This window comes from Gaeumannomyces tritici (genome assembly GCF_000145635.1).
Source record: "Gaeumannomyces tritici R3-111a-1 unplaced genomic scaffold supercont2.7, whole genome shotgun sequence".
NCBI lineage: Eukaryota > Fungi > Ascomycota > Sordariomycetes > Magnaporthales > Magnaporthaceae > Gaeumannomyces > Gaeumannomyces tritici.
Genome location: NW_008804551.1, coordinates 402,938 through 427,063, shown reverse-complemented (window position 1 = coordinate 427,063; position 24,126 = coordinate 402,938). Strand labels below are relative to the sequence as shown.

At 57.1% G+C, this 24,126-nt stretch overlaps 6 protein-coding genes across 6 annotated transcripts; 3 read left to right on the top strand and 3 right to left on the bottom strand.

Moving 5' to 3' along the window:
- Nucleotides 1–116: 116 nt before the first annotated feature.
- Nucleotides 117–1,490, bottom strand: GGTG_11479 (hypothetical protein). The gene is made up of 2 exons (XM_009229370.1): nucleotides 602–1,490; nucleotides 117–512 (listed from the first exon to the last, which is right to left on the bottom strand). Exons 1-2 carry the CDS (start codon nucleotides 1,360–1,362, stop codon nucleotides 296–298), a joined length of 978 nt encoding a protein of 325 aa, XP_009227634.1. The 5' UTR covers nucleotides 1,363–1,490; the 3' UTR covers nucleotides 117–295.
- Nucleotides 1,491–3,016: 1,526 nt separating this feature from the next.
- GGTG_11478 (hypothetical protein) lies at nucleotides 3,017–8,617 on the top strand (the record flags this gene model as incomplete). The annotated part of the gene is made up of 11 exons (XM_009229369.1): nucleotides 3,017–3,054; nucleotides 3,545–3,743; nucleotides 3,937–4,195; nucleotides 4,587–4,725; nucleotides 5,014–5,233; nucleotides 5,608–5,959; nucleotides 6,662–6,864; nucleotides 7,259–7,373; nucleotides 7,486–7,894; nucleotides 7,998–8,166; nucleotides 8,399–8,617. 11 exons carry the CDS (start codon nucleotides 3,017–3,019, stop codon nucleotides 8,615–8,617), a joined length of 2,322 nt encoding a protein of 773 aa, XP_009227633.1.
- Nucleotides 8,618–9,401: 784 nt separating this feature from the next.
- Nucleotides 9,402–10,045, bottom strand: GGTG_11477 (hypothetical protein; the record flags this gene model as incomplete). Its single annotated transcript, XM_009229368.1, has 2 exons — nucleotides 9,402–9,723; nucleotides 9,777–10,045. 2 exons carry the CDS (start codon nucleotides 10,043–10,045, stop codon nucleotides 9,402–9,404), a joined length of 591 nt encoding a protein of 196 aa, XP_009227632.1.
- A 2,372-nt stretch (nucleotides 10,046–12,417) lies between these two features.
- Nucleotides 12,418–13,580, bottom strand: GGTG_11476 (hypothetical protein). The gene has a single exon (XM_009229367.1). It carries the CDS (start codon nucleotides 13,295–13,297, stop codon nucleotides 12,851–12,853), a length of 447 nt encoding a protein of 148 aa, XP_009227631.1. The 5' UTR covers nucleotides 13,298–13,580; the 3' UTR covers nucleotides 12,418–12,850.
- A 2,087-nt stretch (nucleotides 13,581–15,667) lies between these two features.
- On the top strand, nucleotides 15,668–17,354 carry GGTG_11475 (hypothetical protein; the record flags this gene model as incomplete). Its single annotated transcript, XM_009229366.1, has 2 exons — nucleotides 15,668–15,823; nucleotides 16,755–17,354. 2 exons carry the CDS (start codon nucleotides 15,668–15,670, stop codon nucleotides 17,352–17,354), a joined length of 756 nt encoding a protein of 251 aa, XP_009227630.1.
- Nucleotides 17,355–19,198: 1,844 nt separating this feature from the next.
- GGTG_11474 (hypothetical protein) lies at nucleotides 19,199–23,428 on the top strand (the record flags this gene model as incomplete). The annotated part of the gene is made up of 3 exons (XM_009229365.1): nucleotides 19,199–20,348; nucleotides 21,214–21,969; nucleotides 22,064–23,428. The coding sequence occupies 3 exons, from the start codon at nucleotides 19,199–19,201 to the stop codon at nucleotides 22,216–22,218; spliced, it is 2,061 nt and encodes a 686-aa protein (XP_009227629.1). The 3' UTR covers nucleotides 22,219–23,428.
- Nucleotides 23,429–24,126: the final 698 nt, after the last annotated feature.

The following is a 24,126-nucleotide window of genomic DNA, read 5'->3' as shown; positions in this document are numbered from 1 at the left end:
CGAGCGACGGAAGGTGCGATCGTGCCTGCCTCAACTGGGCTCTGCGTGGAGGAGTCACCAGCGGGGCCATGAAGAAGCTGGCCACCACCAAAAAGCTCACACAAATCAGGCAATGAGACTGCAATGCGTGCCTATATTCGAGGCTTCCTTTGGACACTGCCTCCATCCGTAAAACAGGGTGTTGTCTGTCCGAGTGCCCATTATCAGAAAGCTAGCGGAAACATCCAATCTTTCTTCACGTCCGTTCTTCTTCCCACGACAAACACCGCGTAGCTTCCATTACCAATGTTCCTTCCTAGCCAGAACTGCGCATCAGAGCATAGTACGGCTCGCGCTTCTTCTCCTTTCTCTCGTGCATGTGCGCCAGCTGCATCATGAGCCGGCTCCAGGTCAGCTTCCTGGGGCTGCCCTCCTTAGCCAACAAGTCCTTGACGAGCCGAGCGTGGATCTCGGGGTAGGTTTTCTTCAACCCGTCGATGGCATACCAGAGCATCTTGGTGTCGCCCTCGGCCCTGTTGCAACGCCCAAATCGGAGCATCCTCATTAGAAATCATCAAAGTTGGGGGAGGCGGATATGGGCTAAAGAGGTGCCGCTACTCACCCAGAGAGATGGCCGATCAGGAGCATGCGTCCTCGCAGATACTGGAGGCGGTCCTGGAACGCGCGGATGGTGTCGAAGCTCGTGCTGCTGATGAATTTCAGCTCGTTGATCTCCAGGTCGCCGTTCACCGAGGCGTTGCGGGAGAAGGCGTCCTTTATTGACCAGAAGTAGCGCGCCGGGTCCGTTTCGCCGGCATCCCATCCCTGGTTGAGAAGCCAGTGTCGGACGGGAGAGATGGAGGCACCAAGGAGGACGAGAACTTGGGCTCGCTCCAGCCCGCCATCGCGGGCCGCGTCGACACTGGTGTCCCCGTCCACCTCCGCCGGCGCCTCGTCGTCCCCGTTCTTGCCCTTGTCCTGTGTGTCTGCTGTAGTCGATGGGCCAGCCTCTCCCCCACTCGAGCCTCCGAGGATATCATCCAGAAACTCGAGCGATATCTTGGGAATCGCCTCCGTCTTCTTGGCGCTCCTGCTACTGCCGGGTCTGGCGCCATTCCTCTCGGGTTTCTTCTCGATTTGCTTGCTAGCTAGCACGGCCTCCGTTGCTCCCGTGTTCCGGCGCTCTTTGCCGGTGGGTGACTTTTCCGGGGCCGGAGGGCCTGGGTATCTTCGTGGGTCCTTGATGACATGCTCCAGCTTCTTCGCTCGGAGGAATTTGATCAAGAGATCCTCCCACTCATCCAAATCACTCTCGCCTCGAAGGGTTGGCAGGAGAGGTGAGGGCGTCACGCATGGCTGCGGCGGGGTCTCGGTGGGCACCATCGTGAAACCTGGTTTGGCCTCGACGTCGCCGGAGGAGAGGCAGGTAGCCCTTTCGGAGCCCAGACGATGTAGATAGCAGGATTGTGGTCGAGGAGCAGGAATCCACAGCACGGAGGGTCAGGTCGAGTTGATTTGCCTGGACCAAGTTGAGTGACTCCCAACGCGATCTGACTTTACTTTGACCATAAAGTCATATTGATGACACCTGATATATCAGTCCAAACGACCTCGCAGCCTGACAAGCCAGCAATTCGACCATTGTCAGAGTATATTGCGTAGTCGACATCCTACCTCCCATATCTGGGTTCCAATATCCGAGGGTTTTTTTATGACAATTTCGTGAGCAAGAAGCGCAAGGCACGAGTGAATGCAAATATTCAATCAGTGTCACCAAGATACAACCATCGCCCGGTTCATCATTTTATGTGCCGTCACACCTGGCTACAGCAACTACAGCTAGCATACTCGAAATGCATCCGTAGGAAGCATCTGTATATCCACCGCTACGGATGTCAATATAAATCATGAGATGGGATTGGACAGGAAACGAATGTATACTGCGCCCCAATGCTGTATATAATTCACTTTAGAAGAGGCAGAGCCAGTATCACAAAAAGCCTATCCTATGCCCCCCCTCGAAGTCACAGAGAACAGCCTAGCATGGCCGCAACGGCGGGTGTCCGAAATCCGGCTAGCCGGGCTTAGAGGCGCTTGGGGGCGGTCCCGGCGCCCCGGCGCCCGGCCCTCCCCGTCTGTGTCACTTGACCCGGGTCATAGGGCCGAGGATGCAGCCACGTTTCCCGATGGCGGCGTTCTAGGCGCCGCCTTGCAGGATCGATAGTCGGCCCGGGTCACCTGTCCGGCGGTGCTAAGAAAAGCTTTGCAGGTTTCACGGGGCCAGGACGGAAAGCAAGTGCAAAGCATGAAGGGAGGCAGTGGGTAGGTTGGGTACCTAGGTCAGTCCCCAGCCTGGCCGTGCTGCCCAACCGGCTCCAAGGCCACAACACCAAGGCCTGATGTCGACGGTTGCCCCCTCCCTCCCACCTCCTAGCTAAGCCCATTTGAGACTGCTTGTGTCACGCAAACGCGGGCAACGGTAAAAAAGGAAAATGGCCGCCGGCTGTTGCCTGGGCACGCTGATACTCTTGGTGGTGGTGGCGTTTTTATTTTATTTTCTATTTTTTACTTTTATTTATTATTCTTCTTGCCTGGTGTGACGGAGCTGGCTGGGGAGCGCTGGTCTAGGGCCGCTCTGTGTCACGGCGCCGGTTCAGCTCGGTGAGAAGGCTGACATCGACGTCAGTGTCACCCGCCGTCACATTGCACAGTCCCTTCAGGGCTAGGCAAGTAGGTATTACCGCTTATCTTTCGTTTTATTTTCTTCTCTCTGCCCAGCCTTGCTTTTCCCGCCTCGGCTCTCTTGCCCGGTCGGGCATAGCAAATGGGGCAAGCAGATCTTCGGCCGACTGAACGATGGGTGACGTTAGCCCGCCACCCCTGAGAATCTCAATACGAAATGAACCCAAAAAATATCCATCCCGTGCCAATTTCCGTTCTCGACACACACAAGATCTCAACCGCGGCTTGCGGCATCGCCTTCCTTAGCCTCTCCAGACAAACAAGGGGGGGATGGGAGGGAGGGAGACGACACGGCATGAGTGGAGGAGGGGCGTCTAGCGGCTGCAAGGGAGAGTGAGGCCAACGCCTGCTGCACTTCTTTTCCTTTCTCAACGGCATCAAGCCACGGCAAGGATGGGCGAGGAGCAGGTCCGCCTGATACCGACTGGGCTTTCACGACGAGGAGCATCACGCCCTATTCTCGATCCGGCTTAGCAGCGCTGGAGCCCCCCCCCCCTCCTTGGCGGCGAGGCTCGCTCCATCATGATTCTCCTTCATTCACAGAGCGAGGCGGCCGGCGGATGAACCGTTTCTGCCCCCCGAGATTCCACCGCCTCTCTTAGCCCTCGGCAGAAGCAAAAAAGAACATGAGAACGCGAGTCGGCCGGAAACGCACTAACGAAATCCTGCATGCGACCTGCAGAATGCATTTGCCAATTTCAATGTGGCTAGGAGAAAGCCATTCCTCATACACTATCTCGTGTTTGTGCATATTTGTGGGTGAATCCAAGCCCCTTGCAGAAACAGAGCCAAGTGCAGTTGGAAATAAATAAATAAAATACAGTTTGATGACGACCAAAAAAGGCAAGATTCAGAAACCATGTCGTGATGCTCAGAGCTGCCGCAAAGGAAGCAAAACGCGTCTTTGGTGCCCGACTCAAGATGCGTCGCATCCCGGTAGACCCGTGCCCACCGATGTCACCCTCCAGGTGTCATGCAAGGTCATTACCCATCAGGGGCAAGGGAAAGGGGCCCCTGAACAGGTCAACTCGTGGTAGCCCGGACCACGCCCTCTTTTGCCCTTGTGACCCTGGCAAACCTTGAACTGTGGGTGGAGCTGGGGGAGTGCAGAGGAAGGGGGAGAGAAAAGATAGGATAAAAAAAAAAGGCTGGGGTTCCTTTTTGCGTGTGTTTGGATGTGACGCTACTCCATCGGGTACCAAAATAATTCAACAGACCCAGAGTGAAGCAGGAACGGAAAAGAAAAAGGCTGGCTTCGACAAGGACAGGGATGGGGATAGGAAACCCCCTGATCACATTTGGGGGCCTGGTCTGTTCTTTCCTCCTGTCACCCTGTTCCTGGGGGCCTGGTGGGAGAGACGGAAGCTAGCGTGGGCAGGGGTTGAGAGGGAGGGAGGGGAGGGCGAGGGCTTGCCCCCGCGCCCGCCAGCCCGTCGGTCCCAACTGCTGCGTTGCCGCCTCCAAGGGCAAGGCGGTACGTCCAGGGTCTTGTGCGTGTTCATGTCCTTGTGGTGCGCGCGCGCGCGCGCTGACTGCCGTGCATGGATGGGATGGGCGGGATGGGGAAGGGGGAAACATATCGATGGGAGGGCCTCTCTTGAGCTATAATGTTACTCAACCCATCTCGAGTATCGAACATCAGGCCATGCATACATGCGCGTACATTAGACCGCGCATCATTGGGAAAACACGGTGAGGACGCATGAAGCAAGAGAACCGATAAGAGCTGCAATTACAACACTGTGGCAGCAGAAGGAAGGGGGAAGGGACAGGAGGGCGGGACTGCACCACAACTTGCCGGCCGCGCTAGCCGTTGAGCCCACTAAGGAGTTTCATGGAGCGTGGCTGAGAGGAAAACAAAATAGAACCCGAGGATGCATCAACCCACATCCAAAAGAAAGAAGAACAAGCGGGCGGAAGTAGGAAAGCGCAAGCGAGCCGGAGACCTGCAGCAGGATACGTTCCAGCCCAAGGCTCGGGACATGATTCCGGCAACTGTTGTTTGTGAGGGAAAACCGGTGATTGTCACGCAGAGCCATCCGCTTTCACAGCCGGCAAGAAAAACACACAGACCAAAACACAGCACGGACTCTTACGAGTCACAAAAACCGGGTTTGTTCTCGTACTGGTTCCATCGCCGTTCAGCCAACCACCCCCGAGCGAGCACGGACGTATAGCCTAGAGCGCGGCGTGGCGTGGGAATGAGTGGCCTCCCAAGTCGGTTCTAGCGGACTCCAAACACGAGCGAGGGAACAGCAAATCATGCAGCGTGCTGAAAAATACCTGCTTCAGGTATAATAAGTTGGGGGCGTGGGCGAGAAAAAGCGACGAGGCCAATAATGGAAGAGGGCGGAACCCGCGCCTTCCGGCCGGTAGACCTGTCGTTTTTCAGCCCACCACGCCCCCAATATTCCCGCTGCTTGACCTTTCGGTCTGGCGGTGTGGGGGACATATCAGAGGGAACGAGCCGGAGAGCATACGGATGGAGGGAAAGGAGGGGGGTGTGATGGATGTGAGGGAGAGAAGAAAAAAATGGCTCGTTTGCGTTGGCGCCTTGCGATTGGGTAGTCAACTAACCGAGCTGTGGATGGAATCACAACGCTCGTTGCAATCATGGCTGGAACAAGCCAGCAAGGGAGAAGGCCACCGATAATCTCCCAAGCCATCCGTTCTTTTTTTTTTTTTTGCCTTCATGTCAACCAGATCGTGCGGTGAGCGAGACCCGAGCCGGGACTTGTTCCCGGCCTGCCTGCCGGCAACGCTCACCTCTCTCCCTGGGCATCAGCTCAACCCTCGCTAGCACCCGCATGCTGGTTGGGCGGTCAAGCTGCGAACAGACAAATCAACTGCGTGTCGCTTGCCCCTTGTCACCACCTTCTTTTTTAGGTGGGTTGGGGGCCAGAGTTGAAGGCCCATGTTCTCCCCCATGTACCTAGTATCTGCCTGGGTGCCTGGCTTCCCGCGCATAGCGGCAAACACGTAGTAACAAGGGGTGCGGCGGAGAAGAAGAACAGAAGACAGAAGAAAAGGCGGGAAATTGAGATTCGGCAGGAGCCAGCTGGCCCCCTCGCCGCCGTTAGTGATCGGCGATATGGGTGGAGTAAACGAGCAGCTTGGAAAAGAGAAGAACGAACGGGGAGACAGGCAAGCTACTTCCGCCACTTCCATACCATGCTCGAAATCATTACGTCTGACAACCAGCGTCAATCTCGGACCTTTGAGGAACCCATACGACGTGGTATCACATGCGTATGGCGTGGCTGCGGTCTTTCTCTCTTTCCTCCCTTTGTTTCTTGCCCCTTGGGCGGAAAAATCATGATCATTTCTTTTCGGGATGGATGCCCTCACGGCCGGTTTACTGTGCAAAGTCGAAACGGATCGGCGTCTGAATTCCACACACCCTTCTCTCGCCCGCCACCCAAGAGTCGTGGGGGTTGCAGCATCCGGTCATGCCTGCAACAGCAAGTGGTCTCCTGCTTCTCCAACACCGGGAGGCTTTCCCCATCAGCCAGCTCAAATCCCTGCTTTTTTCCCCTTCCTGCAGACCGTGAAGGAGGGTCCAATTCGACAGTGATTGGCAATTGGGGATGCGCCTTTGCATTTGGGTGCCTCTCGAGTACGCCCTTGGCTGCATGAGAAATCCCGACATCCCCCCAATTTGAGTTTGGGGCGTTTGTGAAGATTGCGTGGCACCATCAGATGTGCGAGCTGTAAGGCGAACGTGCAACGAAAACAGATCTGATATCGTCATGAGCTTTCAAGAGCAAGAGAGGGCCCAGCCCCTCTTGGGAGTTCACGGAGCGTGATGATTGCGTGCCATCTGAACTTGGGTACGGCAAGTTCGTCTGCGATCAAGGAGTTTGTGCAGGGACATGGAGGGCATGCAAAAAGCTATAGGGCTGAGAATGAGCACAACCGTTTCTGGGGGACGGGCGGACAGGGGACTGGACGGACAGCGGGCAGCGGGCAGCCGCTGGCCAGGAAGGGCTGGCAACACATCCTGTGCTGGACAGGGCAAGGGTGAGGGCAAGGGTGAGGGCAAAGGCGGAGGGAATGGAGTCAGAGAGGCGGGCAGGTTCAGCGCAGCAGCACCAAAAGGCTGGTGACAGTCAGCAGAACGACAAGACGGACGTTCCCCGGTTCGTAGGTGAGGCGGCTTCCCCTGGAAAGCGCGGCTCGCTCCAAGGTCATGCTTGCATGAGGCGATGGGTCTCTGAGCTTTCTGTTGGAGCGGGTTGAAACAGGGGGGAGGCCGTGAAGGGGGGGCCGGCCAGATCTCGCGGCCGCCACCCATGTCCTGCTCTGCGACCATTGGCCTCTGGGAAGGGTCTGCGATCTCTCGAAGGATTCCATGTCATAAAACCAAGACCTATCGGCGGCAGACTGGGGCTGGACTGCCGTAGCACCGAGGCGATGGATTCGCGAGGCTACCTAGGCTCCGGCAGGCAGGCAGGCAGGCAGACACACGTCACACCGACCGTTACCGTATTCACGCCCTTATGAAGCCAGCGCATGAAAAGCGCAACGCCCAAAAAAGCAAAGAGGAACAGGAGAAGACGGGGTACCGGGTGTACGGAACGAAGCCGGTGCGGTGGCCGGCCGGATTGAAACAGCCAGTCACCAGAGTATCGGTGAGGGTTTCGAGGAGCGGGGTGAGACAGAAAGACCCGAGAAGCCAAGGCGAGCGGAGGAGGTCAAGCCGCCGGGTTTCCGTTTTAGAGCAAAACATTGCAAGCACAGAAAGATAATACGAGGGTAAAGCAGATAGAGAAGAGGAGGGAGAGCGTGTGAGAAAAGAAAGGGGTCCAAGCTCTCCAACGCAGAGGCGCGGAGCAGGCTGCCAAAAGCGGGCAAATGGGCGCCTTGATCAGACTGGTCTTGAGTCAATGGATCGCCCTCTTGGATTTGGCATAGCGTCAATCTGCCCTGGAGGCAGGCGCAGAGGTGGGAGTGGCAGAACAGGGAGGAAAGGAGCGAGCAAGCAACAAGCAGGCACGACCAGCGAGATTGACATCTCTAGAGATGGGCGGCTACCAAGCCCAAATCCGACAATTCAAGCGAGCTTCATTGCCATGTGGGGGAACGTGCAGCTCCTGGCCTCAATCCCAGGCACCCAGCCGGCGGGCAGAATGCCACAGTTCCACCCCGAGTCCGATCGATCAGTCAGGGCCGGGTAAGTGTCTCCCGCGAGCCGTCCGTATTCCCTCACCGTTGTGGATAGAGGTATATGCATAATTGGAGATTGATGGCCAGATGGCCACAGAGGCTTGCACCAGCTTTGCGGAGAAGAGCGAGATGAGATCCATTCGTGATGAGCTCAACCTGCCTGTGCCGTGCAGCAACATACATGCACACACACCTACGGACACTCCGGCTGCCGTAATATTGAAAGCCCAGACGACCGGCTTCCTGCTGTGTTTGCCGAGGCGACAGATGGCCGAGTCAGTCTGTCATCGCATCGTGCTCTGTCGGATCGGCGGCGTTGGTTGTTTGCCTTCTCTCACACTCGGCGTCTCTCTCCTTTCCGGCGCCTCGTACTCGACCCATTCCATTCTTCCCCCCACTCGGACGGGCACATTACCACCCCTCCTCTCTCTTTTTCTTTTTTTTTTTTTTTTTTTGTTGGCGTTTGTTTTGTTTCTTCTATTTCTGGCTCGGTCGGTCTTTTTGCATCCAGAGCCCGATCACCCAGGCCAAGCTGGGGTTGGACTGTTGTTTGCGGCGTCCGGGATGGAACCAGCCGAGCTCCTTTTCTCTGCGCGCTGCAACTGGTACCGTCGCATCAGGCTCCAACGGTGTGGAAACTTTGTTTGACAAGACATCCCCACCTGGCCATGGCTTCGGCTTCGACTTCTGGTCTCAGGAGGCCACCACAGAGTCTTGCGGGCTGGTCTGATTCGGTCTGGAGGTGGGCCAGCCGGCGAAATCGAACGGTCACGTTATTTAGACGCACCCCCGCGCCAGGGCGTGGCGGCAATCTCACTAGCGGGCTTCCAGCTCCATCCGCCACTAGCGCAGAATCGCCCGCCCCGCCGTGCAGGTGGGTGGATTGATGGTTAGGCAATAAGCGAGGGTCCCCCCTAATCTTGCACGCCCCTCCTTCCAATCTGCAGCGGCAATGAGGAGGGGAAGCCACCGTCATGGGAAGGTACCGGTGACCTTGACGCTGCAATCGGGGATGCTACCGGCGCAGGCCCCCTTTTGTGTAATTCCCTTGCCAATTTTTGGCCGATTGGCAGGGGACCCACATTGCAGATTGGGGAAAAGAAAAGTCAAGTACCCACCCGAACGCTCGTAAAAGTCAGATGGATGCGACCGACGACACAATTGGGCAGCGCAATTGCTTTCTGTCTAGTGTTACAGGAAGTATTGTTTGATTCGTAACTGTGCGGATTTCCTTTTTGGCTTTGCCCTCTCCTTGTCGCGGAACTTTGGTGAATACCTGTCCTGGGTATTTCTTCAACCGCGCTTGGACCAACTGCCTGACAAGATGAGCCAAATGTGACGTTCAATCTGGCGTGTGCCGTTGGTCTCGGGGAGATTGGGACGCGCACCAGTGGGATGCACCACCCAGAGGAACTGACGCCAGCGCCGAGCTGTCGCTTCTACTTACCGTTCGTGGCAGCGCCTGCGGTTGATACGCTTGTCGCGGCCCCACCAATCAATTGATCCCATCGAACTCACGAAAAAGACCATCCGACAAAAAGCGTGCGTTGGCCATCAATTATCCCCTGAACGGGATGTGGAGGTTCGGGATCAAGGGCCTCTTGACCTCCCCGCCCGCCGTACCTTGCCACACTCCAGGTGCTCGGAGAAGGCCTGCCAGGCGGGCAAATCTGCGGGCAGAAACCAGACAAGGGAAGAGACTCAGGAGCAAGGTTCACGGAGTGGGACAACCCACCACACCGCGACCAGGAGGGCGGGATGGCTTTGGAGCGACAGGGACTGCCAGCAAGGCCTCTCCCTCCCAGTCCCCAGCCCGTTCCAGCAGAGCGGGAGGGCCTGCATAATAATGCAGCAGCCCTGGTCAACCCAGCCTTTTGCGCCCCTCACACCCCCTAGACATTCGTGCCCGCCCGTCGACGACCGTTGTGCAGCATCCTCGTCCCTCTCCGCGCTCTAGCCCGCCGGGCCTGGTCATCCCCCGTCCATTATCTGCGGGACGGTGAATGGGCTGCAGGGCCCTGTGGTCATCATGGGTCCTCACGATGCGCGCGAACGGATGGGTGGGCGCAGGCCACGCCTGGGAGAATCGCTCCCAGTCAGACGGACTCTCGAGTTGCCGGCTCAAGGATTGGTGCAGCCGCGCCCGATGCAAACGCATGGGGTAATGCACATCCACGAAGCGACTAAATGGTTTGCCGTGGGCTGCTTTGGCAGCTGCCATTTAACTAGGCGGACATTTATAGCACGAATGAACGAACCGGATGTATCAAGGCCAGTCCAGTGGTTCTGGACTGATGGCGACAAACAACCGGCCAAGAAGAAAAATAAGCAAGAACACCGCCGCCCAAAATAGCATTGCCACGCAGGTTCATGCTTCTCAGTGGCGTTTCCAATCCGTGCTCGTACCGGCATGCCATAACGGCCAGTAGTTCCAGGAGAAGCCATTTGGCAGTTGCGAAACGGAACCCGACACCTGTTTAACGCGGGCTGACATCAAAATTGATGGTGCCGGCCCCCCTAATTCCCACCAAGCGGCAGCCGAGACGGAGGAGAGAGAGGAGAAAAGAGTAGAAGCAAACGAGATTGAGACACTGTGCGTAGATGATGCACATTTACAGCCGCAGGTGCTTTCGCTTGATTTTTTTTTTGAAGTTTTTTTTGAAGGATCAGGCAAGATGGAGTGAGGTATGCCGACCTCAGGGGCACGAGAGGAGAAACCTACGTCAACACGACACAGATACTCTCTCTCTCCCAAAGTTGCTTGCGTCAACATGCGCGATTATTTTGTCTCCCACACATCACAGCTCAGACCACCCACACCACTAGATGAGTGTTTTTTTTTCTTCCCCGCCGCTCGCTCTCCCAGCCGTGTCCACCCAATATCAATGTTATTCTTCCGGCTGGTCGTGTCGCATTCCTTCAACCGAAAGTGGGCGAGCCGTTTCCATCAAGGCGCCGCCGGCGCGTATTCCATGGTTCGTGCACATTTGCAGGATGATCAGCGGCGGACCTAGACTGGGAAAAAATGCACCAACCGCAGCTGTCACATCGGCCTTGCAGCTCTCGTCCGAGGCTGTGCCAACGGCTGTCTGCTCTCCCTCCTCCATCTCTACCCCTCGACGCCACGCTTCCTGTCATATTCCCATCACCCATCCACATACATGGAGCTAGAGGCACATATCATGCAAATGTAGATTTGAGACCGTTTCCGTTGGCCTTGCTGTATGGAGAACGTCACTGGGGCTGAGCCCTGTTCATATCGAAGGAGCACCGTGCCCCCAATAGCAATGCCCAGCATATTCCAGTCTGCCTTGGAGGCCACATTTACCCTGGCCAATTGATGGCCAAGAGAAACATGAGGGTTACTCTGCAGCCCACACCCCAAGCATCGTCCATTCCCTTTTCTGTTTGTTAATTTTGGCCCAAGAATCCACCCGCCCCGCTAGAATCCCACACTGCAAGCCTGGGCCCAGCATCCCGGGCCACCAGGATTGACTCCCTGCCCTATCCCTGTCCGTCACCTCTGGTCCTGCGCCCAACTTCCTGCACCCTGCGCTTTTGGCCCCCTGAGTGTTTCCTGCCCGTGGGTCCGGCCCAAAACATTCCATCCTCGCCCTGCAGGCCAGCCAACCCCAACGGGGATGCAAAGTACAGGGAAAGTAGAATATTAAACGTTACGCTGTGGGTCTGGCTAGCAGGGTAGCGATACATCGATTTGGCGGGCTTTTCTATGGGGGAAAATGTAGCTAGGATGTGGCCTAGTTAGGAAGAATTTACGGGTCGCAACGTTCAATATCCTACTTTCCTATACAAGGGGTTTTTTTTTTGCTCTGGATCAACCCTATCCCATCTTCCCGCTACCCCTGCACGGGTTTGAATTTGTGGCCCATGTCGGTTCACTACTCCCCGCTCGTCGAGACTGTTGGTTCTTGTGACATCGAGATGTATCTTTTCACGGACGCGGCCCAAGAGGCGAACGACAGCAGGCAGCCGTGGACAAAGGCGGTTCTATACACCCCCATCCCCTTGCCTAGAGTGGCTTGGTCTCAATTGCTTGATGGGTCCCTAGATAGCTTCTGGATAGACTAGCCGCGGCCATCGCCGAGGTCACGAGCCGATATAATACCAGAGTAGGCCACAACAAAGTTCTATTTATGTATACCTGTATGTTATTTCGTTCTCGAAAACGAACGGGCGCCTTACGACCGTTGATCGACACAGACGAAGCACTTCACGTGCTCCGGCTTTCATCACACATCAATGACAAAGCCATCCCTTCATCAAGGCAATGTCCTGGGTGAGGCGTGCGCAATTTCGGGATCTATCAGCTCCATCCCTCGTGCACACTTTGCCCGCTCGTCTCCCTACCGTCAGAAGACAGGTCAGGTACCAATCTCTTCTTTTCAACTGAAGTTTACATGCGTAGACAGCCTGCGTTTCCCCATAACCAAGAGGCTTGTGCAATCGGTAGACTGGGCTTTGGGCTAGGGAGAATTTGGCACGGTTCACATCCATGACTCGGGCAACGGCTGCGTGCACGGCCCTTATGATCGGCGGTCGTCCGCTCCTTCCGCCGGATAGCTTCTTTGGGAAGAAATTTAGCTGCAGGAAAAAAAAAGCACGTAATGAAAAAGAATAGGAAAAAAAAAGGCAACCACCACTACCTCTCACGAAAGTACAAAGACGACAACAAAAATAGAGGGAAAACCTGGCTACGTCTCCGGCAGAGCCTTCTCAACCATTTGCTTAGCACAGCCCTGGCGCCCAGCACTGGAATTCGTTCTGATACCTGTGTCACTTGCTTTTGGCTTGCAACGGCTGCGACCACGATAATCCCTGTCCAGCAGCATTTTGGGCACGAGCCATTCTGTGATTCCAACAGTGCCATCTTGGATTTGCTCCGTGGTGATCGCGAAAGGCATCGAGAGTAACGTCAACAAAAGCCCAACGACGCCGAGGAGGGTCACGACGACAAAAGAGAGTGCGCACGCCAGACGCCAGACGCCAGCAGCCCGACAGCCCACACTGCTTCTTTGCCGTCCCTCGATCTCTGGGCTCGCCACACCGGTCCCGTACTATATCTGAGGAGGAATCGGATCGCACAGCCCGGGACAGGTCCAATCAGTTGCTGCCCTGGACCCGACACCCGTCCAGTCACCACCACCGCAGGCCTGTGGTGTGTTGTCGGTCTCACCCACGAGGTCCTGAGAGCGTCTCTCCCGGATCGCGGCTGCTCTCGCTCCCGATCGTATAATCTTTCAGCCACGAGGGGGTTCGGTGCCACCACCAAAGAAAGCTGCGGCACGCGCGCACGGCCTCGGGTCTCCTTCTGACGAGAAAGCACGACGCTGGATCGACCGGCCTCTTGACAGTAGGTCCGCCAGGCGATAGCACAGAGCTCGGACATCATCTGTCGCCTGTGACGGGATTTGAGCTACAGGCACTCGCCACCCGTCTCGGTAAGCAACGCGGCGACATTCCCACCCAAAAGGGCAATTAGCGCAGTGCAGCACGGCGCTGCGCCTCATGTGTGCCTCGCACGAAGCAGGAGATTATCAATGGCTCTGTGGTTGCTGACGTTCGTTTACTGGCGGGACTGGGAGCAGATACCCTTCTCACATTGTCTTGTCCCGTCTTTGCACATTTCGTGCTCCATATTCTTCGCCTCGTGCGGAGGCTCCATCGCCCTGTGCGGATGCGGATTCTTCCCAATCATTTCTCGCGCTTTGCTAGTGTCTGTTCAGGTGAGCACATGCAGCTTTCGTTCTGTCTCCCCTCTCGTGTGTCCAAAGGCCAGGGTCTCGTCCCACTGTTGTCCTCGGGTGGCGCTTTTCTGTGTAATGGAAATTGTCCTCGCCAGCCGGCCGCACTTGCGCGTTACCAATCTGCCACACTCTGAGCCCACGTCGATACCGGCGTATTTAGCCGCTATTTATTCCCTCCCGTCCCCAGAAAGCCCAGGCCGCAGCCATCCCACATAGCACGAGGATACTCCCCGTCATGTTGTTGGGTGGCAAGGTCTAGGTTGCCTGCTCTCCCGCGCTCCCCTGCCGTCGTTGAAGAACGGGCGCAAGAGCATCCTTCCCGCGCACGCGAGCACAGGCCCCGTCTGTCAGGGGCCATTCCATAATCCCCTGACAGTCCCAACATTCACTCAAGAGCGCGTCTAAACCAGGCTCACAGTTGAGAACGGACGCGCTTCCGTCTTCAGCATTGCGTCATAAACCTGTCGGTGCCGCCGCATCTACCCTTGCCTCGGGGTGGCCCCTCTTCCCTTCGACGCCCTGCATCAGAGGTGCACAAGCGTATGCATCCCTCCCACACCCCGGCCTCGATCCATGTCAAGCGCAACATTCAACCTTAGGCATCAAAGCCTGGACTTGTTTTGACAGCCTAGGGTCGGCACATGGGCTAATATATTCCTTTCCTTTTGTTTTGTTTTTGACAGACGACTTGCTCCGTTTCTTGCTCCGAGAACTCTAGAACTCCAGACCACGCACCATAGAGCATCAACCCCCCAGCACTGACGTTGAAGCCTGGTGGCTTGCTTGTAAGTAAGACCTCACCCCACGCCCCGTCTCCCAGTCCGTGGGAGCCATGCCCGAGACATGGCAACAGGAACCCAACTGACCGGGTGGCAGAGAGATACCTGGTCCCGCCAGTGCCACAGCCAGCTGCGCTACTGTGCCACCGATATTTTCGTATGTGCGCTCGCTGTCCATCACAACCCTATCGCAAAGCCGGTATGTGCATGTTCCCTTTAGTTTTCCACCCCTCACATTTTCTTTTATTTTCTTTTTCTCGTTTCTCTTCCCTTCGTCAGCCTTCCCAATACCTCCTGCTGGTCGGTCTCTGCTCGGCGGCCGCGGCGGGCAACGCGGTGCGCAGTACGCGTTCGTTCGCTTGCGGCCTGAAATTACGTTTCAGGGGTGTGCTGTCCTGATGCGCCACCCGTTCGGGACTTTTCCAAGCATGGGTGTTGCAGGTGTCCAAGCGATCCTGTTTCAATCTCGGCAACGTTCCACCCTAGTTCCACTTGAGGTATCGCATGAATTTGCTCAAATTTCTAGCCTCTTTCCTCCTATTTCACCGTCGACGCCTCTATGGTTCCCGCACACCACACGTTCTATTTTGATCCTGGCAGCAGATCACATATTTTCCCTCCCTTTTTGCCTCTTCCAGGGGCGGTGCTAGCTCCGTTTTGCACCAAGTCGCCGACATCAGAGGCGGAAACGGCTACGCGACAGAATCGACACCAGGGATCAAGAGGTGCAGACGTGTTGACGGTTTTGTTTTTGCTTTAAGAAATCAGCGCGCGCCACCATCTTGGTTTCAACCCGGGAAGCTTGCTTTTGGACACGACAAGAAAGACTCGCAAGACGGCCACCACCCACCTCGTGATAAGCAGCGTCACGCAGTCTCGCCGAACTCTGGCAGTCCAAGTCGATACCGTTGAACGACTCGCCAGCATTGACTTGCAGGGGAGCTACGACAAGACGCAAAACTTAGCGACACCATTTCTACCGTGAGTCCATCTTGCCGTTGACCAATGTCATGGTACGGCCCCTGCTTTCCCCTCCCACACCCCCAGGTGCTCGGGTTGCGCCGGTACAACCCATGCCGGCGACTTTTCTCCCCATGGGACGGGGCACCACACCACGACTTCCATCACATCAGTACACCAACCTGGACGAGGTCACCACCGCCGAGTACATGAGCAACCCTCAAGAGTAACCGACCGGACCCATGGGTTGGGAGACACAAACCATCACCGTCATACATGCATGCAACCGTCGCGGCTGACGACTCGAACAAGTCACTGACGATGCATTTCGCCGACAGCCCGAATCACCGCTCTACAACAGCCTCTATGGGATTGGCAATGGCTCCTCATCGCCAGGCCCCGGGCCAGTTCAAAGAAGAGCCTAACGACTCGGTAAGTGTCTTGCCATGATGTTTCTCCATCTGTCCTCCCAGCTACATACACGCTGTCTCGTCCGCGTTCTACCCTACTCGTCGTCGAGGCCATCACATCGTCATCCCGCCTTTATTGCCCATATACTATACCCTCTGCCATGTCCCGGTAGTCCCGAGGCGGCCTCGGCCGGTTGTGGGCTGTCAAGTGCGGGCCCAACGGCAGGAAGTCGCGCGGAACAAGCTGTGAATCGCTGTGTGGCGCTGTTCCGCAAATCCCGGGGTATCCGCCATGACAAGCGCCGACCAGAGATTCCTGAGCGTGGCTCTCGCCGCCTTTCAAGTGAGAGCTAGGCTCACGTCACGGTATTTTGGTCGGTGAGCGCGGCTGTTGGGGGCTTTCGTTATTTTTGTTGCTTCCATCGTTTCCAGAATATTTGCAAGCCTGTCGCAAGCTTGGCCGGGATGGGCCTAGGGGCCATGTGGGGATTGCAGGGGGGGTCCCGTTTCACAAAGTGCTAGTCTGCGCCCGCTGCGACACAGCACTGTGGACGGCTGCACCAAGTCTGTCCCAAATCTGGGTGCAAGGCCATTTTACGGATCAGTCACCGTCCCTGCGACGGCAAACCCATGACCCGCCTGGTACTGTGTACAAGCATCACCCTCACCACGCTCTGCACCACCCCGTACCGCCCAGCACCGAACCACAACGAGGCCGCGCACGCGCATCCGATTGTGCGCATTCACACCCACCCAAGCACTTGTGTTCCCCCCGCAAGTCAACAGCCTGGTCTAGTCTCCTGTGGCTGGTTAAAGCTCAGGACGAGGGGGCTGCCGCATCCACGGCTGCAAGCCGCCGTTCCTGGTGCCTAGGCTACTGAAGTGGTTCGAGTCGGCGCGGACGGTGACTGAGTAGCCACCACGCAAGTGCGAAACTGTCGGGGTTGTCCAAGCCAGCCCGGCCCGGATGCCCTGGGCTAAAAAAGCACGTTGTCGACAACGAACCCCTGGGCTTGCAACGGCGGCGGGGCTGGGAAACGCCCCTGGCGCCTCTTTCGAGCCCGCCACCAACAACAGCACTACCAGCAGCGGCGATCCGACGCAGCTTTGTTGTCAAGCCCCTCATTCTCCTCAGTCCCTACGCAGCCTCAGTGTCACGCTCGCGCATCCATATTGCACAACGCCCACTGTCATATGACAACAAGCCTACCATGCCCATTTGGGGCCTAAAGCGGCATCTACTGGCCTGGACTTGGTGGCTCTGGCAGTTTTCGCATACTGTCTGGAAAGGTCTACCAAGCCCAAGTCAGCTTTCAAAGGCAACACTTGCGAGCAAGGAGGCCCATGCCAAGCCTAGCGGCAGATGGTACAGCACGGCGATTCAGATGGATTGGCCGCAGGTCAGTCTCGTCTTGATGGGCGGCGAGGAGCGCGGGCAAAGAGAAGGAACGGCTCCTCCAACTCCTCCACCGGCGTCAACGGAGCAAATGACCTCGCTGCGCTGCGAGATAGCGCTCTACAGAGCCGTTCCTCTCATTAGCCGTTGGGCTTAGCGGCTACAGCACGCGTCCGGCACGTCCAACAGGCAGCCGAGCGAGGTACCAGGGACTTTGGCCTGCGGAGGCAAGGACTGCCAGCCACCCTGGCGCAAGCCTGCACCCGTTGGAGGGTGGCCGGGGGGCCTCGCACACACCGCCTCCCATGCATGCACCCAATGCGCCCCACACCCACCTCAGACCACACAACTCCCACTCACACGCCCACGCACGCCCCTGTGCCCCCTGCCCACCCCCTTGCCTCCCAAGTGGGCCATGGTGGTGATTGGCCGTGGCTTCTCGACTCGGGCACACGGCCAGTGGCTGCCAATAGGAAGCCAGGCTGCCTCGCCCCTTGCCCACGAGTCCTGCCCATGCCTTGGTCCATCCTTGATTCGCTCCACACGTCTCGAGGGGGGCCGCCCCTCTGGTACATGCGGTAGCCGTACGGAGCAATGGTCCCAAGTGCCAGACAGGCCGCCTCCAGGCAAGCAGCGGACGACAGGGCTAGGACCCCCAGGGTATGAGAAGAACAGAAGAATTTACTTTTCTGTAATTCTTTTTTCATCACACACCATCGAGCTATATCAGACCTGCCCCAATATTATTACCCCTATTGCCCGCGACCACACCCTCGCATTACCAACCCCATCACCGCGCTGTCATTGAATCCCCACATATATGCTACACGGGTACTTTGACCCCCCTGGTCGTCTTCCGGCCTTCCCATCTTCTTTGCACCCTGCGAATCAGTATCTTCCCGGGGACGCCTTTTAACCGTGCCCATCCCCTGCGTTGCGTCCTTGCTCCATCCAACCTGTCCATCTATTCGTTCCGGGATCTTGCACAAACCTTCGCGTCGCGCCCTGTTCCTTTTGCTCAAGTCTCTCCCGTCGCGTCCTTTTTGACAGCCGCGTGGTCTTAGCTCAGCATTCAGTGAAGGAAGAGCCGGCCAGTTCCAACGGTACGAATATTTTCCCTGCAACTGGAGGATCTCCCTGGGGTCTTCTCCAGATTCCTGAACGGGCCCCCCTGTTCTTGTTGGTGGCGACGAGGGATTCGGTTCTGGACCGGCCCCCCGACACAGGCTTCCCCGTTTTATTTTCTTGGGAGGTGGGAGGCTTCCGGCCGCTGTAGTACGCGTGCTCGTCAAGTCACTGGGGCCACCACCCACCACACGCGCGAGTGCGCACACACACGACACACTCTTGCTCACCCCCATCCCCGTCCTTCCTCCCGAGGTCTAGCCCGCCCAGCCAGCTACCCTGGTCGCTGGCGGCAGGCCACCCCTGCCAATCAACACTTTGCCCAAAGAAAGAAAATAAAATACCCCAAGTGTGTCTGTCCATGACCACGTATTCTGTGGTTACCACAAATCAGCTTAGCTTCGTGAGGGACTAATGGCCGTTTCCATGCAGCATCATCCCCACAACCCGCAGCAGCAAGGTCAAGCACCTTCACATATACAGCCACATCCTCGACCCTCGAGCATTGTGCAGCAGCATCATCCCCACGCTCCTCCCCAGCAGCAGCAACACTCGTCACCCTACTCGTACCAGCATCAACATACGCAGCAACCGACCCAGACGAGTGGCGCTCAGCACGCCCAGGACATACCCTATTACACACAGCAGAGCCCGTACAGCACGCCCGGTGCAACTAGCGGATATACATCCGCAGGTGAGTCGACGCTCCTCCCTCCCGGCTGAATACAGTTACACAGGGGACTTGGTTCGACGCACGTCACACGCGCACACAACACACGCGCACACAACACACCTGCCTGTACCGTACTTTGGAGTTGACGCGTATTGTTTTCGCCCCGCCCCGTCACAGACACCTCGGAAATGATGGCCGCCGCGATGCCTCGACCTCCATACCCGCCTATGTCCTACCATACGCCACAGTCCAACTCGCCAGCCTCTGTCGCATCACCTTCCGGCCACGATCAGCAGCGGAGCATGTACGCACAACCGACATCCCAGCTTCACCAGCAGTCCATGTACTATGGCCAGCAGGCGCAGTACCCGCCGATGCCCACGCAGGCGCAAGCCTCGCCATACGGCCAGCACCCACAGCAGTCGCACCAGAACATGACCTCGCAACCGAGCATGATGATGTCGCACAACAATGCCGCACAGCACCAGATGAGCCAACATGGCCACGCCACACAACACGCTCAACAGGGCATGACTGGTAGCCCGAGGCATCCCAAAATCGAGGCCCACAGCATGCCGCCCCAACTACAGCGCCCAGGCCAGCCGTCGCCCATGTCTCAACCGTCAATGCAGCAGCAACCGCCAATGGGCCAGCAGCAGTCACCTATGGGCCAGCAGCAGAGCGCCCAGAATGGTGCGCCCATGCAGAACGCGCAGGGCGTTGGAAGCGGCGCATCGGCGGTTAACCCCAACGCGGCTCCTGGCCCCATCCCGGCTACTACTCCCTTGGTTGTGCGACAAGACCAGAACGGTGTTCAATGGATTGCGTTCGAGTACTCACGTGACCGCGTCAAGATGGAGTACACCATCAGGTGCGATGTCGAGTCGGTAAACACCGAGGAGCTGTCCCCCGAGTTCAAGACGGACAACTGCGTGTACCCCAGGGCATGCGTGTCCAAGGACCAGTACAGGGGCAACAGGCTGCAGTATGAGACGGAGTGCAACACAGTGGGCTGGGCGCTGGCAGAGCTGAACCCGCCTCTGCGAGGCAAGCGGGGTCTGATCCAAAGGGCGGTGGACAGCTGGCGCAACAGCAACCAGGACCCCAGGCTACGGAGCCGGCGCGTGCGGCGTATGGCTAAGATGACGAACCGGTCCAAGATGAACCCGCAGCCCGCTGGTGGCCACATGCCCGCCGGCCCCGGCGGACCGCCAGGGATGTCGGCTGCTCCAGGCTCCATGGGCCCCGGTGGTGCTGGCATGGGCAAGCCCGGCATGAACAGCATGGGCCAGATGCAACACCACCACCACGCCCACGCCGACGGAAGTGGTCAGGGGAGCGGAGAAGAAGTCGGTATGTTTCACCAGATGTGATTGAAATAACATTTCGTTGGCTTTTTCTTTTCCTTCATTGCTTCTTGAGACGATACTCCCTTCGCGCAACATTTATACCACTATACCTGTGCTGCGAGTTCTCATCCTCTTTTCTTTCTTTTTTATCCTCATGTCTCATTCTTTTTTCTCTCCCTGTGTTTTGACGTTTTTCAGGTTTTGTTTTTGGGTTTCTCAAAGTGTGCCTTCTTCCTCACATCTGGGTCTTGTTTTTTTTCTTTCTCTCCACTTGTTTTATACGGACGTCGGAAGACACCTGCGCAGCCCGTTCCTTTGTCGTTAAAATAGCGCTCGCAGCCACCCAAAAGCCAACACGTCTCGGAAGGTCACCGGCAGATATAGTGTCGGGGGTGACGTGAGACGCATTGTACATTACACACCATCTAGTCCTCGGCCATGTCTATGGGCTCTGTTGTTTTGGTGCGCGTTGTCGATTTGGCCTCTTGGTATGAGAGAGCTTGGCTTCTGCATCGCATCTAGTTTGCATGCCCGCCGGCCTGTTCTGCCACCAAGCCCTCTCGTTCTGCCGCAGACGCTGCCTCACTCACATCCAAAATTGTCTTGCATACCTTACTACCTTATCATACACACGCACCGGCCGAGAAAAAGAAAGGGAGAAAAAATAGGCACTGCTGTTTCAGACCCGGCCTGCTCCTCTGTATCGCAAGTTTTGTTGTTCAGTTTGCTCGCACGCGCACCCGTGGCTTTTGTATCCGTTTTCTGTCACTTCATCGCCCTTGACATGCCCCCTCTTGTATACAACTGTGCTCCACACACCCTGCCAAGCCACGGTTGGCACCCTTCGGCTAACACCCCCTTGTTTCTAGGCGATGGAGACTCCTTTTCGGATGACCAACATCACCACCACCACCACCAGGCCCCCACCCAGGCGGGGTCGCAGGACGACGTCCGCCATAGCCAGACCTTCAGTGGCTACGGGGGCTACTCGGGCAACGCGCCGTCCGGGTCGTCGTCGATACCGTCCATCCACGACACCCTCCACCACGGCGGCGGCGGCGGCGGCGGTAGCAGCAGCGCCGTCGCCGCGGCCCGCCGCCACAGCCGGGCCGACGACGAGCCCGAGGACCTGTTCCCGGACATCCCCGAGGCCAAGAAGCGCAAGTTCATCCTGGTCGAGGACAGCGACCGGCAGTCGCGGCTGCGGGTGCGCGTGACGCTCGACGGCGTCGACACGCGCGAGATACCCGACAGCTTTCGCAAGAACAGCTCCGTCTACCCTCGCTCCTACTTCCCGCGCGAGATGCAGAGCCCGCCGCCGAGCCCGACGGGCTCCAAGTTCTTCGTCGACGACCTGGGCGGCGCCGATGATGGTGCTGCGGCCGACGACGACGGCACCACCGACACCGAGGGCCGGCGGGCGTCGAGGGGCGCCTCGTCGGGGGCCCGCGGCCGGTCCATGGTCAAGGTACCCATGTCGGACGGCACCGAGGGCGAGGTGGCCATCCCGAGGATGCGCCGCGTCTTTCGCGGCAAGGAGGTGCGCCTCAACGACCTCGGCTTCCGCATGGCGTGGCTGCAGAGCCGCGTCTTTGCCGGCCGGACCATCTTCCTCCAGCGTGCCCGTAAGTTGCCGTGTTTCTCTCTTTATCCTGTCCTGTTCGGAGCCGACTCTGGGTTCGTTGCTGACACACATTGCTTTTGGCCCCATCCCTCCAGTCGACTGCTACCGCAATAAGACCCGTACCGCCATCGAGTCGCTCATGCAGGACGTCAAGACGGTCAGCCCGCACTTCGAGACTCGCGTGGGCAAGCGCAAGTGGAACGAGAGGATGCGCCGCAGCGAGAAGAAGGACGATACCGAGTCGTCCTGAGCTCGGGTTGGCCTCTTCCTTCCGCGTCTCCTCTGCGACATTATGTCCGGCTCACCTGGACGTGTACACATACCTCGAGCCATCTACTCTGGCCCCGGGACTCACTCCTTCTCTAGCCCTCTCTCTTCTCCCACATCCTCTCCTTGTCAGCATCTTGTCCGAGCTGAGCGGTTTCGCATCTTGTGTGCTTTTCCAGAGCCATATGTGTGGTGTCATGTCGGTGTCCCATGTTTTCTGCGCCTTGTCCCTCCTTTGCTCGCATCAATCATTTGTGGGTTGGCAGCGCTTTTTTCTTCTCCTCATTCTCTCTTTTATGTTCCATGTTGTCCTGGTGTTTGCACGGATCTCCTTACTTTGTTTGCTTTCCTTCCTCTTTTCAAATTTCCCCTTCCTTTCTCGACGTCCTGTGTATGCCTCTCCTTCCTCTACGCTTTGATATCCCCACGACGTTTGGTAGGGTTGGGCAAGGCATGAAGGGAAAAAAAGTCATCTAAATGTGTGAAAAGGGGGGGATATAAAAACATGATCGGTTTGTGTGTGGGTTGGTTGTTCACGGGGCGCTTTTCCTTGTGCTTTTTTTTTGTTCGTTTTGGCTTCCTTTTACTTTTTTCCGACCTCACTTGCCCTACAATTTCATTTTTTCTCGACCCTTTCTTGTCCTTCTCTTGCCATCTTCTGTTGGCCTTTAGACCTTTGTGGTGCTTGGGTTGGTTGGTTGGTTGGTCGGTCCTGTGGTTTGGTTGGCAATGATGGATTGGTGGTGGCCTTTGGCAAATGGCAGGAATGGCAGATAGACTTGACACGTTTTCTCTGGTTTTGGAGTCTTCTTTCCTTTCTCATTCTCATCTTCTCTTTCCTGTCTCCTTTAACTCTTGTTGTCTCCTCTTTCTAGATGGTTGCAGTTCCTCACCGAGCATATATCACGCCGAGGGCTTGCAAGGATGCATACATCCATCCCCCTCTCACGAACCCCGACGCACTCGCCATCTTCTCCTGCAGGGCTCTCCCGGTGCTTGCGGAGAGGTGGCCGTGGCGCCGGGTGCCGCCCTGCGATGCGCGCCTCTTTTTTTGGCACACCTCAAGGGATTTGGATAACCTATGTACCTGTCGGTGCATTTCCGTTCGCGGCACTCATGGGCATCCTTTCCCTTTTCCCCAAGATAACTCTCTCAAATACGTACAACCATTCTTCGGTGGTACATACCTGCAGTCTATGATGTGATAGTTGCCATGTGAATCCCTCTCGCGCTCAACACGACTCCGTATATGCTCCCATCATCGGCATCTTGGGTCATTCGTCTTGTCCCACATGTACAAGGCCAGCGGACGGCTGCACATTGGCTGCTCAGGGCCACGCGTTCCCCCTCCCGAGAGCTGGGATGTTTTTTTTTTTGGCGTGGTCGTGCACACTCACACGCCCATGTAGAGTTTTCTTTTCACAGTCTCGAGCGCCCTCCCTCCAATGTCCTCCGGGAGGGGTGAAGTGGGGGTGTGTCCGGGGTACCCGTGGGTGATAGTGGCTCTCTGCCGCTGGGTGACAACAAGGTATGTAGACAGGCCAGGCACCCCCTATCAGCGGGGGGGCGCCACCCCGGACATGCCCCCGAGGGAAAGCCCGCCGGCAGCATCCAGGACGATGAGGTGGAAGGGGTGGTTCATTCGCTTTGTATTTAGCAAAAGCTGGTTTGCTCTGGCGGACATGGAGGACATTGGGGACATGGAAGGAGGAACCTTGTTTATACACGCCCCCACCACCTCCTAGAATAAGCTCGGGGCCAACCTGTGAGGAGAACCTGGCCTTCTCACCCACCCACCCACCCACACACACACACACACACACACACACACACACACTTATTCCTACGAACCGACGGGCTATTTTCTTTCTTTCTCCTCTCTTGGTTTCGG

Bases quoted from the DNA above. Each gene is read 5' to 3' on its own strand.
- GGTG_11479 (XM_009229370.1), bottom strand. From the start codon at position 1,362: ATGGTGCCCACCGAGACCCCGCCGCAGCCATGCGTGACGCCCTCACCT. The intron at 513-601 runs GTGAGTAGCGGC...GCGTTGCAACAG, and splicing joins CTGATCGGCCATCTCTCTGG to GGCCGAGGGCGACACCAAGA.
- GGTG_11476 (XM_009229367.1), bottom strand. From the start codon at position 13,297: ATGATGTCCGAGCTCTGTGCTATCGCCTGGCGGACCTACTGTCAAGAG.